The sequence below is a fragment of the Heteronotia binoei genome, chromosome 2 (genome assembly GCF_032191835.1).
Source record: "Heteronotia binoei isolate CCM8104 ecotype False Entrance Well chromosome 2, APGP_CSIRO_Hbin_v1, whole genome shotgun sequence".
Lineage (NCBI taxonomy): Eukaryota > Metazoa > Chordata > Lepidosauria > Squamata > Gekkonidae > Heteronotia > Heteronotia binoei.
In genome coordinates this window covers 19,256,348-19,274,071 of record NC_083224.1, presented here as the reverse complement: position 1 = coordinate 19,274,071, position 17,724 = coordinate 19,256,348, and the positions used below count along the sequence as shown (strand labels likewise).

At 47.5% G+C, this 17,724-nt stretch overlaps 1 protein-coding gene across 1 annotated transcript in view; it reads right to left on the bottom strand.

Annotated features, from left to right (window-relative positions):
- Window positions 1-2,450: 2,450 nt before the first annotated feature.
- The window catches only part of SLCO4A1 (solute carrier organic anion transporter family member 4A1), a 61,784-nt gene continuing 46,510 nt past the window's right edge, over window positions 2,451-17,724 (bottom strand). Inside the window, exons 7-13 of the mRNA XM_060230622.1 lie at window positions 16,488-16,642; window positions 15,226-15,421; window positions 12,159-12,324; window positions 9,327-9,499; window positions 8,133-8,197; window positions 5,531-5,679; window positions 2,451-2,734 (exon numbers count right to left, since the gene is read on the bottom strand). Coding sequence (XP_060086605.1) covers window positions 2,585-2,734; window positions 5,531-5,679; window positions 8,133-8,197; window positions 9,327-9,499; window positions 12,159-12,324; window positions 15,226-15,421; window positions 16,488-16,642 — 1,054 coding nt within the window. The 3' untranslated portion in view covers window positions 2,451-2,584. The remainder of the gene's footprint in view (window positions 2,735-5,530; window positions 5,680-8,132; window positions 8,198-9,326; window positions 9,500-12,158; window positions 12,325-15,225; window positions 15,422-16,487; window positions 16,643-17,724) is intronic.

Genomic DNA, 17,724 nt, shown 5'->3' with positions numbered 1-17,724 from the left:
TTCACATATACATTTGATAGATTTCCAATCACTACAATGACCAGGCCTCAGATTCAGCAGGAGCTCACAGGAGCATAGCTCCTGAACCTTTCTGAGGTTTCTGAACCTTTCCACCTCCTCGTTCCTACCTTGTCCATTGAATAGTAGGTGCAGCTGCATAACAATCCCTGGATGAGCTCCACCACCTATTTTTCTACAAAACGACCCTTGCTCATCAGGCGTTTGACTCTTCTCCTGCTGATGTTTCATTTGCTATATATTTTGATAAGGCCAGTTATATTTTTGTGTTTAGAGTAACTTTATTTGTGTTACCTTTCAGAAGCACAATTGAGACTCATTTATACACGGAAGCGTTGCTTGGTATCTCTGCCACCCTTATCCGTGCTTCACTTTGGTTGCTTACTTTGCCTCCAGATGGGGCCTGGCAGGGCTTTTTTTTGTAGCAGGAACTTCTTTGCATATTAGGCCACACCCCTTTGATGTAGCCAATCCTCCACAAGCTTAGAGGGCTCTTAGTTAGGGTTGCCATCCATCCCGATATATCGGGACCGTCACCGTTATGGACCTTCTTGTCCCGACATCCCGACAAGACCCAATTTTGTCCCGATTTGCACCGTGCAAAGCGCTTTGAACACTGACTGAAATGCTAAACTACAGCCCCCAGCAGCCTTTTCGCACCGCTCTTGGGCTTCTCGACACAGCCCCGCCCCCTCCACCCCGTTCAGCGGCTTTTTTGGAGGAGTAGAAAGCCTGGCAACAGCAGCCGGTGAAATGCTTGCTTCTTCTACGCATGTGCCAAAGCCAGGAGGAGGGGGAGGATGAGGACAACTAAGGAGAGTTTGGCTCATTTTCTCCCCCTGCCCCTCCCACTTTGAAACCGGCATTTGAGGTAGCAGCAGCAGTGGCGGTGGCGGCAGCCGCGGCTGCAGTGGCGGTAGAGGTGCGTGCTCTTCAGGCAGTTTGAGACGAGGCGCGAGACCCCCTTTAGAATGTCGCGGGGGAGCAGCCGCGGCGTGCGCCTCAGGTAAACAAATTAACGTTCACCCAACTGCCTTCCCGTTACTTTCTGGGCAACGCGGAGTTGGGGTGGGGTGCCCCGACAAGGTCCCAGCTAGATATGGCAACCCTACTCTTAGTAAAAGGCCTACTGTGAGCTCCTGTAGGATTGGCTATATCAGTGGGGTGTGGCCTAATATGCAAAGGAGTTCCTGCTACAAAAAGTGCCCTGGGGTCTGGAGATCTCCCGCTTTTACAGCTGATCTCCAGCTGGCAGAGATCACCTCACCCGGAGAAGATGGCTGCTTTGGAAGGTGTGCTTTATGGCATCATACCCCATTGAAGCCCCTCTGCTCCCCAAGCTCCACCATCCTCAGGTCTATCCCGAAGATCTCCCTCTCCAAACTCCACTGTCTTCTAGTTCCACCCCTAAGATCTCCAAATGTTTTCCAACCCAGAGCCAGCAACCCTGGCTCCAATTGTCCCAGGCAAGGTAGCAACAGACAATACAGAACTTTTTTTTTTTTAAAGCAATTCTGAGAACCTGTTTTCCATGGAGAACCTCCTACGCTTCTGAATGCATGAAACAGGGCAGGAAGTTACTGTCTGAACAAAGACTAACAGAGCCACATAACAATGAAAGAGATGGGAGAGGTCAGGTAAAAAAAAAAAAAGAGATCAAGAGGTTTCTGGGCTTGAAGCCTGCCTGCGGTCTTTGTCGGATTCACACATGCGTCACTCCAGGCCTCGTTTGATGACATTGCTCCACGAGTCACAGCTGCACATGAGAATCCTTCCACCGGACGTTATTGAGCTTGAGGTTCTGCGAGGTGATATGAAAGATCTAAACCTGTACTTTATGGCTGAGCTGGGAGCTTGAGGTGCCACTATGTCGCAGCTATCGAGCGATGGACCAGCAGACAGAGGATTCAAGACCTCAGAACTTTTCTTCCCGGGAGCCACGATGGGCCCATGGATTCACATACACACCAGTAAAGAACCTACCGCCCTTAGGTGGCTCTCCACGAGCAGCTTTCTTAAGTGCTTTGTTACAGGAATGGTCTGAAGCTATGTTTAGCCCTTCTTTAAATAAATTAAATTTTAACACTGAGACGTTGGCTAAGAACTCAGTATCACAGAGGTCTGCGGACTCACAACGAAGGTGTCAAAACACAAGCTCGGAATGCCTCATACAATGAGGATCTCTTACTTGGACCAAGCAGGAAATACACATCTTGATGGCACCCAGATTCAAAATGGTGGTGCCCGTGAGGGAAAAGAAAAAATCAAGGTTGCAGCATCAAGTTCTGAGAGCTCCATTTCACCTCCCATCCACCTCACTGGGGAGAAGTTCCCAAAATCTTGTGACCCCCTAATTCGGAGGTGGAAGGAGAAGTACGCGGGATTTGCAGTGTGCTTTTGCTGTTCATAAAATACTAACTTAGACAAGAACATCATTAAATAATTCTTCTCAAAAGGGAGGAAAAAAGCTTAAAATAATATCAGTAATTAATAACAAATAACATTTTTTTTTCCTGACACAGTATCTTTGAGATTGTGTGGAAAGTCACTTGGCGTAACCACAGTGCTATACGTCATCTTGAGACTGGAGAGGACATCTGTTCTCTCTGAGGTCACAGTTGCCGTTTTCGGAGGCATCGGAGCTACCTGGGAGGGACTCTGGTGGGGGTGGCTTGTAGAGGAAACAGGCAAGGAGGAAGAAGAACGATCCAATCACCTGCAAGTTAAGAAGATGTGAGCATTTGAGATGCGCGGTTTTGAGATATGGTCATTGCTTGTCCGGTCTCCCTCAGAACTGGGCAAAAATAAATCACTTCACTGGTGATTTGTTGTCTTCTTGAGTGAAACACTGAAGGCAGGGCCAGCACATGGGGTTCTGCCACTCGAGGCAAAATCCCAATGCGTGCCCACCCCCCTCCCACGGGGGTAGATTTTTGCTCACATGCGCAAAGCGCACACACAGCATGATGTCACCCGCTGTTGTTTCTAGGCACTGAGGGGTGGGGAATTCCTTTGACCCTTCAGTGCCCAGAAACAACGAGTGGCGCTTTCAGGCCTCGGCATTCTCCGAACTCGGAGAACACCAAGGCCTGAAAGCACCATTGTTTCTGGGCACTAGGCTTGCCAATCCCCAGGTCCCAGCGGGGGTTCTTCTGCTTTCCCAGACTCCTTCCCACCCCCAGTCAGCTGGCTGGCAGGGGGAAGCCCTGCCCCCAAAGGACCATGTGCCTTTGCACCTCTGGAGGCTTCAGTCTCTGATTGAAAGGCTTCCTCTTGGGATGGGGTGTCTGTGTTACTTGGAAGAAGTTGGCAGCAACTTGTGAGTAGAAAGGCCAATCCCCCTTCAGAGTCGCCAGAAATGGGATGGGGGGGGGAGAGAAACGTCTGCTGAGCACTTCATTATTCCCTATGGGGAGATCGATTCTCATAATGGGAAATTGATCTGGAGGTTTCGGGGGTTCTGGGGGAGCTGTTTTTTGAGGTAGAGGCACCAAATTTTCAGTACAGGGTCTAGTTCCTCTCCCCAAAGTACTCCCCCAAGTTTTAAAATGATTGGACCAGGGGGTCCAATTCTTTGAGCCCCAAAAGAAGGTGCCGCTATCCATTATTTCCTATGGAAGGAAGACATTTAAAAAGGTGTGCTGTCCCTTTAAATGTGATGGCCAGAACTCTCTTGGAGTTCAATGATGCTTGTCACACCCTTGTTCCTGGCTCCGCCCCCAATGTCTCCTGGCTCCACCCCCAAAGTCTCCTGGCTCCACCCCCAAAGTCCCCAGATATTTCTTGAATTGGACTTGGCAACCCTACTGGGCACTGAGGGGTGGGGAAATTTCTCCAACCCCTCAGCATCCAGTTGGAGGCTCAGGGACGGTGCGAGCAGGGAGAGGGTGCCCGCCTTGCACCCCTGTTGGGAGACGGCGCCCTGGGCAATTGCTTAGGCTGCCTACTCCCACATGCCAGTCCTGACTGAAGGTGTCAAAGAGTAGACTGGTGCAGTGCTATTGTATAATCTCCAGAACTTCACCCATTAGGCTTGTCAAGTCCTCAATGCAGGTAAAGGATTCCACATTCCCAAGTCCAGGGCTTTTTTTTGTAGCAGGAACTCCTTTGCATATTAGGCTACACCCCCCTGATGTAGCCAATCCTCCAAAAGCTCACAGGGCTCTTCTTACAGGGCCTACTGTAAGCTCGTGGAGAATTGGCTACATCAGGGGTGTGTAGCCTAATATGCAAAGAAGATCCTGCGACGAACCCCCCCCCCCATTTAAATTTATTATTAAACTTGATTTGCAAACATTTATAACTAGGCTGTTAGCCACCTGGAATCCCATTCGTGGGAGAGGGATATAAATGTGATTGATAAATAGACAAACTCTATGGTAAGAACTTCCTGTAAGTAGACAAGGCCTTGTTTTTCTTGTTAAATTTTCTTCCCCTCCTAGATTTGCCAGGTCCCCTCACTGCCATGGTGGGGGGGATTTGGGGGGCATTCAAGGGTTGGTAGAATGTCACACGTAATGCTCGGGTTTTGGGCGAAAACTCTATCGTTTTTTTGCCTTCAAGACCATAGAGTTTGCCCAAAAACCAGAACATCACTGTGCAACATTCCTGGTGCGATGACATCACCTGGAAGTGATATCATCAGTGTTCCCTCTAAGCTGAGTTAGCGTGAGCTAGCTCACAGATTTTTAGCCTCCAGCTCACACATTTTTGTCTTAGCTCAGGAGAAATGGCCCCAGAGCCCAATAATTTATGCAGTAGCTCACAACTTTAATGCCAGTAGCTCACAACTTTAATACCTGTAGCTCACGAAGTAGAATTTTTGCTCACAAGACTCTGCAGCTTAGAGGGAACACTGGATGTCATCATCCCTCTTTGGGGGTGACGGATTGACGCCCCCCAAAGCAGGGGAACTCCCACTGGGCCTGTTTCTGACCAAGAGCCTAAATTTGTAACTATACTACTTCAGGATATAGGTGTGTGGGTGGGGGGCTCACATAATGCTCATGCATTAAAAAAACACAAACAGATTTCCTGAGCACAGGAAAGCAAAGCCAGAACCCATCTAGTTTTCTACAGAGAAAAATACTTTGTATTGAGGAGCTTTTGATTGTATAAGCCCTCGCTACAGCTTGAAATGGTACAGTCATCCAGATACCTGGTTATCACCTTAGTAAGAAACAGGTCCTAATTTGAATTTTGGCAGGGTTTTTTTTGGTAGCTGGAACTCCTTTGCATATTAGGCTACACACCCCTGATGTAGCCAGTCCTCCTGGAGCTTACAGTAAGCCTTGTACTAAGAGCCCTGTAAGCTCTTGGAGGATTGGTTACATCAGGGAGGTGTGGCCTAATATGCAAAGGAGTTCCTGCTACAAAAAGAAAAGCCCTGGCCTTTGGCATCTCCCACAGATGGAGGTCGACCTGCCTCCTTAAGAAAGGAGAGTGGCACAGAAAGCTACAGAAGACCTCAGCAAAAGACCACTGAAGCAAATGACTGATCATTTGGGATTACCTTATAGATAAGACCAGCAATCAAGGTGTACCGGCTCATGGAGAAGTTCTGGTAGACGTAGCATGACCCTTGCTCTCCACACTGATTCTGCCAGAGGAGACAGGACTTGTCAATCATCGACCCAAAAGCAATTGGGCCTGGAATGCCGCCTGTGTAAAGACAGAATTGAGACACCTCAGCTGCCAAAATAGATATTGCACGCAAAAAGCTTCCCACCCACACGGAATTCTGGTTCCATGAAACTCAGTGGGACGTTCTCCATTGTATTTGTTGAAGTTCTGAAAATACTAGCCATGGACAATTTGGCCAGCTTCAATCATTAACCAGAAATGATTACTTGGGAAGAATCAGACAATGCCTATTGGGTGATAATATCTTCCGAAATACCTGCTCCAAGATCAATGTTTTATATTAACATAAGCACACTCCCTTGGATAACAGCATAATTTGTATTCTTAGGGTGAATGGAAGTTTCTGTTATATAATCCAACACAGCAATCTCTGTTCAGCAGTTAGAAGTTCAAATGCCATGAAAATACAACAGCTACACGAGTAACACAGGGAACAAAAGAGAAGCCATGTTGGATCAGGCCAATGGCCCATCCAGTCCAACACTCTGTCACAGTGGCCAAAAAAACCCAGGTGCCATCAGGAGGTCCATCAGGGGGGCCAGGACTCTAGAAGCTCTCCCACTGTTGCCCCCCCAGCATCAAGAATACAGGGCATCACTTGCCCCAGACAGAGAGTTCCATCAATACCATCAATACCCTATGGCTAATAGCCACTGGTGGACCTCTGCTCCATATGCTTATCCAATTCCCTCTTGAAGCCATCCACGCTTGTAACCACCACCACCTCCTGTGGCAATTAATTGCATGTGTTAATTGCTCTTTGGGTGAAGAGTCTAGAGGATCTGGAGGGTTCTCAGCACCAAATAATTATATTCAACTAACCCAATCTTGAAAGGTTTTTCCAGTGACATTCCTTTTTTCAAAATGGAAGACTCCGCATTCTATGTCTTTTGGCCCAATGCATAACTGATAATGGGCTTAATGTATCAGCAGGGCCAACCCAAGGGGCCCTAGGCAGGCTGGCCCTGATCTGCCTGCTAGCCAGGATGAGTACTAGGGTTTCCCTCCCGCCCCCCCAGTGTGTGTGGAATCCCCTGGTTTCCAGCACTCCCCCAGGTGCCAAGCAGCTGGCCTCTGAAGGAGACTTACCACCCCACATGTGAAATGCCCAACTCACCCGGAAGTGACATGGGCAAATTTGGGTGATGTCGGGGTGGAGGGTGACAACTCTGGTTTGGTGGCAAAATTCCATGGTAGAATTAGCTTCAAACCATAGAGGCTTGCCCAAAAACCAGAGCGTCAACCCCCCCCCCCCACCCAATGTCGTCAACATGCCCAAATCACTTCTGGGTTGCACAGGCATGGTGTGCTTCTTCCCCTCTCCTGGAGCATCCCGGTAAGTCCCCCACCAGCTTGTAATTGGGACCTTGCAACCCTAGTTGGTGTACCTGCTGGTCAGGCAGTTCAAAGCAGGTGTACCCCAAGCCACCTGTCAACAAGCTAGGCAGGCAGTGGTGTTGGAGTTGGGTGATTGGGCAGCATTTGGTGCCCAGGCCTTTGGTGTAGGGCTGTCAAGCTCCCATCGGGGGCAGAGGATCCCCCGGTCTGGAGGGCCCCAACTTGCCGGCAGGGAGCAGGTTGCCAGGGGGATCTCTGCCCCTGAAGAGCCCCGTTGCTGCATGCCATCCCTGGCATAATGACGTTATCGGCCAGGGATGCTCTAGGACCTGGAAGTGACGTTATCGGCCAGGGATGCTCTAGGACTTGCACTAAAACTCTATGGTACCATAGAGTTTTATTGCGAATCCTAGAGTGTCCCTGGTGCAACACTCTAGAAGGAGAAGATATTGGATTTATATCCCACCCTATACTCTGAATCTAGGCGTCTCAGACAGTGTTCCCTCTAAACTGAGTTAGCATGAGCTCCAGCTCATACATTTTTGTCTTAAGTCAAGGAGGATGACCCCAGAGCACACTAATTTCTGCAGTAGCTCACAACTTGAATGCCAGTAGATTACAAAGTAGAATTTTTTGCTCACAAGACTCTGCAGCTTAGAGGGAACATTGGTCTCAGAGTGGTCCCAATCTCCATTTACCCCCACCCCACAACAGACACCCTGAAAGGTAGGTGGGGCTGAGAGAGCACATTAATTTCTGCAGTAGCTTACAACTTTAATTCCAGTAGCTCACAAAGTAGAATTTTTGCTCACAAGACTCTGCAGCTTAGAGGGAACACTGGTCTCAGAGTGGTCCCAATCTCCTTTATCTTCCTCCCCCACAACAAACATCCTGTGCGGTAGGTGGGGCTCGGAGTGATCTCTCCGAAGCTGCCCTTTCAAGGACAACTCTCAAAAGCTATGGCTGACCCAAGGCCATTCCAGCAGCTGCAAGTGGAAGAGTGGGGAATCAAACCCGGACTTAACCACTACGCACTTAACCACTACGCCAAACTGGCTCTCCAAAAGAGTGACACCATCGCTTGCTGAATGTATGTAAGAAGCAGACTGTTAGTTATTGACTTAGTACGTTACCTAGCGTCCTCACGACAATCCACTGGATTCCCAGAGCAAAGGATCGCTGCCTGTCTGAGACGCACCTAGGAAACACGACACAAACGTTAACCAGTGGTGGCTTGCAAAAAACTGTTGGCAGAGTAATTAACTCAGCAAAAGAGCACCTTTCAACTAAAGTGTAGACAAAGCTTTATTTGGGAAACTAACATCCTCGATCGTGAAGAGGAGAGACAAAGACCAGGTCCTAACTACATTACTACCTGAGAGAGGGAGTGGGAGGAACTTCCAAGAAGAACCAGCAGGTTGCCCGAAGAGTAGCCATCTGGAGACAGACAAGCAGTGACACAGAACAGGAGAGAAGGTGTCGCCATCGCTGTCCTGTCTGTCTCCTCGCTGCCCTTCCTGTGGTCAGGACCAGTGCTAGGCTTTCTAGCACCCTAGGTAAGTCACCCACTTGTGCTCCCCCCCCCCACAATTATTAAAAAAAAATTCCTAGGGAATATGAAGAGCACCAAACTTGAAACTTTTCACATTTTTAATTTACTGGTTTTTAATTTTTAATTTTTTTTTAAAAAAATGCGATGTTATAAAAATTGTGAGAATAAGCAATTTATTTTACAAAACTGAAAACCAGGTTGTGAAACTCCTCGAGGTTTGGTGATGGAGCCTTGGGTAGTCTTTCCCCATCTCTGGTGCTCTTTGTATTAATGTAAAGTAGTAACGTAGCATGGAGTCTTTTCCCCATCTCTAATGTTCCTTAAATGCAAACCAAAAACACAATTCTTAGCAAAAAAAAAAAAAAAGGATTCTGGATCCTCTGCTTGAAGGAAATGCCATGATCCTGTCCCCTTGGTAGGTAAGGCTCCTATCAGCTGACAAAGAAAGGCATCTTTCGTTTACAATGCTGGGCAGGGGAACACAAGGGAGAAAGATGGGGTGGCACAACAGCACTGCAAAGTCAACAGTCTACACAAATCTTTCCCAGTGGTTGTGAGAGAGGACGAGGCAGCGGTGCTCAGGAGCCAGAGATGTGTGGTGGGGAGGGAGCACCCAGCAGCGTCCCCTAGGTCACGTGGTGCCCTAGGCGGGTGCCTGCTTTGCCTACTCCCATGCACTGGCCATGCCTGCAGTCTCTTCTTCTTGGTACACCACACATTTTGTAATTGCACTGTTAACAGGGATCAACACGAAGACGAGGTTCTTCTCGCTTACCGTAAAGTAGCCGTCAGGGCAGGAATACTACTGAGGAATGTGAAGATGATGACGACAAACACAAAAAGCAAAAGGAGGGTCCGTTTCTCACAAGAGGAGGAGCACTTTCCCGCTGTAGCAGAGCCGGGCACCGTGGGAGGGCTTCCAAGAATGCAGCTGCACCCAAAGTAAATCTTGGGGGGGGGGGGGAAACACATCAGAAGTTCACAGAGCTTTTGGGGTAGAAAAAGCTTAGCAGAGGCTCATATGCATATTAGGCCACACCCTCTGACATCACCATTGTTTCCCACAGGGATTTTTGTAGCAGCCCAGCATGAACTCATTTGCATACTAGGCCACACCCCCTGGCAGCATCATTGTTTCGCTCAGGGTTTTTTGTAGCCTCTGGAGCATTTGACCCCACCTCATCCCACTCAAAGCTCTAATGCCTCCAGCTTCTGCAAACACTGTTAATAAAAATTAAACAAGGAAAGGTTACATACAGCAACTTTTACTGACAAATTCGGGGAGGTATTTGCTCAAGAATTTCCCTCCCGTCCCCATTTGTTTGCGGTGTAGTCAAAGCACTGCTAAATGTCAAGACGGGTTTAACTGTTTCCACATAATAAAAAAAGGCCATCGCTGTAGATGCAAATCGATCGGTCCGTTGCTTAAAGGTAAAGGTAGTCCCCTGTGCAAGCACTGAGTCATTATCAGCGCATGAGGTGACGTCACATCAGGACGTTTTCTTGGCAGACTTTTTCTAACAGAGTGGTTTGCTATTAAGAACATAAGAGAAGCCATGTTGGATCAGGCCAATGGCCCATCCAGTCCAACACTCTGTGTCACATAAGAACATAAGAGAAGCCATGTTGGATCAGGCCAATGGCCCATCCAGTCCAACACTCTGTGTCACATAAGAACATAAGAGAAGCCATGTTAGATCAGGCCAATGGCCCATCCAGTCCAACACTCTGTGTCACACAGTGGCCAATATATGTGTGTGTGTGTGTGTGTGTGTGTATATAGAGAGAGAGAGTTTAATGATAATATGGGTTCAATTAGATTGATTGCATTTTGATGCAGGAATTATTGCCTTAACTTTGATCTTGTTTTCATCTTGAGCTCTCTCCTTGGATAGAAAATGGCCTACATATCTAAACACATCTATATAACTTAAACTTTTTACTAGATATTTTATTATCAAAGATTTCAGGTTTTCACGGCTGGTAACATCATTAGGGTTTGTAGAATCTTTCGGGCTCAAGTGCCGTGTTCTACTGGAGAAAGTTTTTCTTCCAGATGTTTCATTATCGGCTGCGGAGAACATCCTCAGTGGCGTTGTAGCCGGAGCAGGCGCTCTGACCTTCTTGGCTGCTGTGCATTGAGATATTTTATTGTTTGTATGCAACTATTAATGCTTGTTTATAACCTGATTCCATAAGATTAATTAATTGTATATGATATTAATATTGATATTAACGTGTATAGTTTCAAAATTCAGTAAAATATATAAATGAAAAAATAAAATAAAACACGCTGTGTGTATATATATACATACACACACACACACGTATATTGGCCACTGTGTGACACAGTGTGTTGGATTGGTATAGACACGCTCACACATATACATACATACATACATATACACACACATATATACACACACACACATATATATACTGTGGTTAATAGCCACTCCCCAGTCATCTACACTTTCCCCCCAGCAAGCTGGGTACTCATTTTACTGGCCTCAGAAGGATGGAAGGTAGGGTTGCCAAGTCCAATTCAAGAAATATCTGGGGACTTTGGGGGTGGAGCCAGGAGACATTGGGGGAGGAGCCAGGAACAAGGATGTGACAAGCATAATTGAACTCCAAGAGAGTTCTGGCCATCACATTTAAAGGGACAGCACACGTGCTTACATTGATCTTTATCTTAGTCACTGGTTTCCTTACCAGCCCACTCCTCAGAACTTCACTCACATCCCCAACCAAGCTAAGGGAGCAAAGGCTACTCAGCTCTTGTTGAGCCCCACCGGCCCCCATCATTAGGGAAGCGGACAGGGCTGAGGGCACCAGTCTGCCCTGAGATCCCTCCTACTCCCCGAGAAGAGCAGACTACTATTAAAACCCCCAGCCTCCCCTCAGAGCCCCGCAGCCAGGCCCAGCACCAGCGGCACCGCTTAACTTTCCGGAGGGGCGGCGTGGCGGAGAGCAGGAGCCCCGCAGCCAGGCCCAGCGCCAGCGGCACCACAGGCAGCCCCGAGGCCACGGCCAGCAGCCGCCCGCGCCATCCGAAGCCCCCCGCCAGCCCCAGCAGCCACCAGTCAAGGCCATGCGCCGCTGCAGCCCCGAGGGGAAGAGAGGGGAGGGGAGGCTGCCTTGGCGTGGCGGAAAGCCAGTGGGACCACTTACCTCTCCGGTGGGGTGGTATGGCGGAGAGCAGGAGCCCCGCAACCAGGCCCAGCGCCAGCAGCACCGCGGGCAGCCCCGAGGCCGCGGCCAGCAGCTGCCCGCGCCGTCAGAAGCCCCCCGCCGGCCCCAGCAGCCACCAGTCAAGGCCATGTCGAGGGCCGGTTGGTGGCGGCGCGGACGGGCCACTGGCTGCCTCCTCCTTCACCTCAGCCTCCCCCTCCCCCCGCTTCTGTTTTTTTGGGGAGGGGGGGAAGAGGCTGGAAATTCTGGAGTCCCCCGCCAGGGCGGGAGGTTTGGGAAGCCTAATGGAAGGCTGAGTCAGCCTTGAGCCAGCTACCTGGGATCGAACTCAGGTCGTGAGCAGAGCTTGGACTGCAGTACTGCAGCTGACCGCTCTGCGCCACGGTGTTCCCGCCCATTGCTTACGACATACCTTTTTCCCATTGTTCTGATTTGTTGACACTCTCTTGCATCCTGCATGGCAGGGGGAGTAATACATGATCCCATCGCTTCCGCACACAGGGCTGTATGTTTCCCTCAGGCAGTCACACTCAGTATTGCAAGGGGCAGACAGGTTGAGGCGGCCTTCGGGCAGGTAGCTAAACGCAACATAACACAGAGAGCAGATGTCAGACTGGTCATCTATTAGCCTGGGGCTCTTGAAAACTTTGAGCCCAGCCCTATGGCCACAAGATATTCCAGAGAATTTGATACTATGGTGTGAGGCCTCAACCACAAAGAAGAGGCAGTCTGTTGCAGTGACTAGAGCTTAGGGTTGCCAAGTCCCCCCCAGCCTCTGGTGGGGGACTTGTTTCTAGCATTTGGGGAGGGAAAAACTCTATGGTACCTATTGTACCATAGAGTTTTCTCTCCCAAATTGCTAGAGCATCTGGGAAAACCATCGAATTTTCCTGGAAACGCCTAAAGCAGCCGCCATGCAGCATTGCCAGCGGGTTGGGAACCTCCCAAGCAGGAGAACCCCCACCCGGACCAGGGGTTTGGCAGCCCTGCTAGAGCTGTTTGCTCTGACTGCAGAGACCTGTGTTCAAGTCCTCCCTCAATCAAAGCAAAATGGGTGACTTTAGGCCAACCACCATCTCTCAGCCTAATCTGTCAGGATAATGACCATCCTTCAAAGACACATCCGCAGTTCCTACGATTTAGAAGCCCAGAAGCTTTTCGCAGTATCCCTGATTCTCCAGCTTTCCCACTTAAAGGAAAATGAGGTTCAAACAAATTACAAAGATGACCTGACTCCCGTGGCAACAAGAGAAAGAAATGCTATATACAAAAATAGAAGCACATCTGACATGGCATATTCATGTTGGTGCATATAACTTATTGTGAACAGCTACCTTTAAAAAGGTTAACTTGCTACAGCTCCAAGCCCAGGTAAGAGAGAAGAAGAGAGGTCCTATATAAGATGGAAAAAAACAGAAGCCACACAAGGGCCAAAGAGCCTCAACATCTAAACTCATTGTTTAGATGAATGGGTGGGGCCAGTGAAAGGGTGGAGCCAACTTCCAAGTGTACTCCATTGAGAGAATTCTCTTAACCTTTTCCCTTCCAGATCCTCTTGCATGCAGAATTACAATCAGAACTTTTTTTGTGGCAGAAACTCCTTTGCATATTAGGCTACACACCCCTGATGTAGCTAGGGTTGTCAAGTCCCCTCCAGCCACCAGCGAGGGACTTGTTTCACATGCGCAAAGTGCACGCCCTGTGATGACGTCACTTGTGAGTGATGTCATTGCGCCGGCGACATTGTGTGCTGGCCGCTCTAGGAGTTTCCAGGAAAACTCTATGGTTTTCCCAGACGCTCTAGCATTTTGGGAGGGGAAAGCTCTATGGTACCTATTGTACCATAGAGTTTTTCCTCCCAAAGTGCTAGAGCGTCCAGAAAAACCATAGCGTTTTCCCAGTTTTCCCAACGTCGCCAGTATGATGATATCACTCGTGGGTGACGTCATCGCACCGGTGACATCAGGAGAGGTTCCCCCCGCTGGTCCAGTGTGGGCCAGCGGGCTGGGAACCTCCTGGGTAGGAGAACCCCCACCTGGACCAGGGGCTGGGCAGCCTTGATGTAGCCAATCCTCTCGGAGCTTACAGGGCTCTTAGTACAGGGCCTACTGTAAGATCCAGGAGGGTAACATCCAACAAATATAAATCAACAAAATCTCATGCTGAACAAAAACATGATCTAGATCAGGGGTGTCCAGCTCTTTTGTCATGAGGGCTGGATCTGACATCAATGAGACCTTGCCGGGCCAGGCCATAAGTGTCATAAAAATGCAATGCCAAGTAGCGGAGATAAACACTTTTTAAAGGACACAAACACAATTAAAGTTTTTAAAAGCCCTTAAAATAAAACACGTTTTTAATATTTTTCTTCAGTTTTGTTTTTTGTTTCTTTTCCCTTTTACTAGTACTTTTTTATTTCTCTCTTTCTCTGCCTTCCTTTTCTTTTACGGTCTTAGTCGTGGATCACACCTAATAGTAATTACTCGATAGTAATTTTTGGAATAATCTGGAATAGCTTGCAAAAAAAAATATGGAGGCAGTTAAGAATTCCTAGCAATGCTTACTTTATAGTTTAATGGTAATATGGGTTCAATTAGATTGATTGCATTTTGACGCAGGAATTATTGCCTTAACATTGATCTTGTTTTCATCTTGAGCTCTCTCCTTGGATAGAAAATGGCCTACATATCTAAACACATCTATATAACTTAAAATTTTTACTAAATATTTTATTGTTTGTATACAACTATTTATGCTTGTTTATAACCTGATTCCATAAGATTAATTAATTGTATGAGTATTAATATTGATATTAACTTGTATAGTTTCAAAATTCAATAAAATTTATAAATGAAAAAAAAAAACCATGCTTAAAACATTACTACTCTTGGAATATTTTGTTTATACAACAGTTTCTAATAGCTGACACCCCTTGCTCTGAATTATTGCATCAAAACCTGGAGACAAAATCTGGACAAAATCTGTGCTGTAGCAATCTTGAGTATACTTGTTCAGGTGTGGGTGAGTAAGTTGCAACCCTACTTCTGATTCACTGACATTCATTACAGAAATCTCATGGTCGATGCTTTGAGCCTAAGACCCAGAGGAAAACATGAAATGGCTGGGCACTGTGAGCTTTTGTACATAAGCTGCTTCATGTGCTGGTCAGCCACTGGAGAAAATAGAGGCTTTCCTCTGTAGCTCCTGTGTGATTGAGCAAGCCTGGCAAAGCAAGCTGTGATGTAGAAGGAAGTAAGACAATAAGGGAGGAAGAAGGAAGCAGACAGCAGTGATTTAAGGGCCATACAGGAGCCCTCTGGGGGCCTGATCCAGTCTGTGGGCCACATGTCTGGCACCCTTGATCTAGGTAGCATGGCCCTGGACATTTAAAAACAAATTCTAGAGTTAGTTAAGCTTGACTTTTCTCTTTGCCTCTTCTTCAGACATCACCCAGGAGACAGGGTTATTGTAAGACTTACCTCCTGTCATACATCTGTGTGACTCCAGCCATGGGCATATTGGGGCAGTCCACAAAAAAGATGAAGATTGCCAGCAGACTTGACAGGGTGCAAAACAGACAGAACTTGATGATTCCCGAACAACGGAGCTTAAATTTGTTCACAATGAATCCTCCAAGGAACGTGCCTCCTCCTCCTGCAGGAACCACCAGGTAACCTTCCAAGGCAACAAAGAAGTCTGGAGGTTAGCATCAAAGGGTATCTCCCTCAAGTCAAGTCAAGTTAGCCTTTATTGGCATAATCTCTCTCTCTCTCCTCCTCCTCCTCCATAATATCTGTCTCTCTATCCATCTATCTATCCATCCATCATCTATCTATCTATCTATCTATCTATCTATCTATCTATCTATCTATCTATCTATCTATCTATCTATCTATCTATCTATCTATCTATCTGTCTGTCATCTATCATCCATCCATATACCCATCCATCCATATACCCATCTATCCATATACCCATCCATCCATCCATCCATCCATCCATCCATCCATCCATCCATCCATCCATCCATCCATCCACTTACCTACCTACCTAGATCCAACAAGGCTTCTCTTATGTTCTTGTGAAAGAAGTGTGCAGTGAGTCATGGAAGCTCATCACCTGCCACAAATTTGGTTAGTCTGGAAGGTGCTACTGGACTCTGGCTCTTTTCTACAGAACTGATCAGGAAGTGCATGTGGTTAGCGTAAAATGGTGGTGTCAAATGGTGATGAGCACCAGCCACACTGTCATTAGGGAAAGGACAGTGGAAGTGGGGAAGCATGCACAGTCAGCTGCGGGGGGGGGGGGGGCAAGGAGGTGGTTGAGTGGAAAGAGAAGTGTGAGGGGTTCTGGTGGTGGGCAGAAGGGGACCAGCCCCCTGGTCTCCATAGCCCCAGGTCCTCCCAAAATCTTGGACTACCAATAGGGCAGCCAAGCCCCTGGTCCGGGTGGGGCTGCTTCCACCCGGAAGGTTCCCAACCCTTTGGTCCACACTGGGCTGGTGGGGGGAACTTCCCCCACATTGCCGGCACAATGACATCACCCATGAGTGATGTCATTGTGTCAGCGACATCGCGAGCCAGCCACTCTAGACATTTCCAGGTAAACTCTATGGTTTTCCCTGATGCTCTAGAAATTTGGGAGGGAAGACTATGGTACAATAGAGCCTGAGGGGACGGGGAGGACTTGGCAACCCTAATTACCAGCATAACAAACTGCTCTCTTCACAAGCATTTCTTACCGAACAAGGTTGCCGCTTCTGAGGCACTTAAGCTAAACTGGGATTCGAGAAACTTGGGGCCAAAGGTGGACATCCCAGCAATGAGTGTGGCCTCCGTTGCACCAGCTAAGCAGAGGAAGATGAAGGTTGGGTTCTTCAGTAGCAGCAGGACTGACCTGCAAGATCCAGAACACACAGGGGTGGGGGTGGAAAGGAGGACCATTCAGAAAAATCAATTCAGAAACATGTTAGAACAGACTCCTCAGCAATGTGAAGCTCCTCAGCCTTGACCGTGATCTCTTCAGTGATGTCTTTCCATTCAGCATCATTCAAATCTCAACTGGTTTGTTCATGGCCAGCGGATTTCTTATTATAAGCCCCCAGTCTTTCTCTCCTTGTTGATTTATTCGTTGCTTGGACCACTTTTCTTCCATCATGAAATTCAGGGCAATGAAGAAAGTCATCAGGGCATAAACAACTTAAGAGGAACCCTGCTGGATCAGATCAGTGGTCCATCTAGTCCTTTCTCACACCATGGCCAGCCAGATCCTCTGGAGGACCTTTTATAGGGTTGCCAACCCACATGTAGCTTTTTTTTAAAATAAAGAAATAAATAAATGCAACCCATAGGTTATAGTGGCCACAATTACTAAATAATGGTGTACTTCGAAATTAACAGGTAAGGACAATATTGCAAAAGTACATTCACGAAAACTAAGATACTACAGTCCAATAAGGTGGTAGAGTCGACATAAAAAGTACAGGAAGTCGACATAAAAAGTACAGGAAGTCGACATAAAAAGTACAGGAAGTCGACATAAAAAGTTATAATAGTTCTAAAGTGCATCTATACAGGACACAAAGTCTTGTTGCAGATTTTCTTGGAGCAACAGTTCCGAACTGGCTCAAGGCCTTCGCCCATCTTCATACAACTTGTAATGGGACTTCGTGTCCTGTACAGATGCACTTTAGAACTATTGTAACTTTTTATGCACGAAGGAAGAAGATTGTGAAACTGACTTCATTTATTGAAGCTGTCGTCATTGGAGAAAAAAAGGTGGCGTACCTTTGCTGGAAGAACTTTCGGAAGCAAGAGTACTAAGTTGACTTCCTGACCATTGGGTCCCTACCAGCATATTGGACTTTAGTACCTTAGTTTTTGTGAATGTATTTTTGCAATATTGTCCTTACCTGTACACCCACATTTAGTCATTGTAGTCACTATAACCTGTGGGTTGTGGTTATTTAAATATTCCTG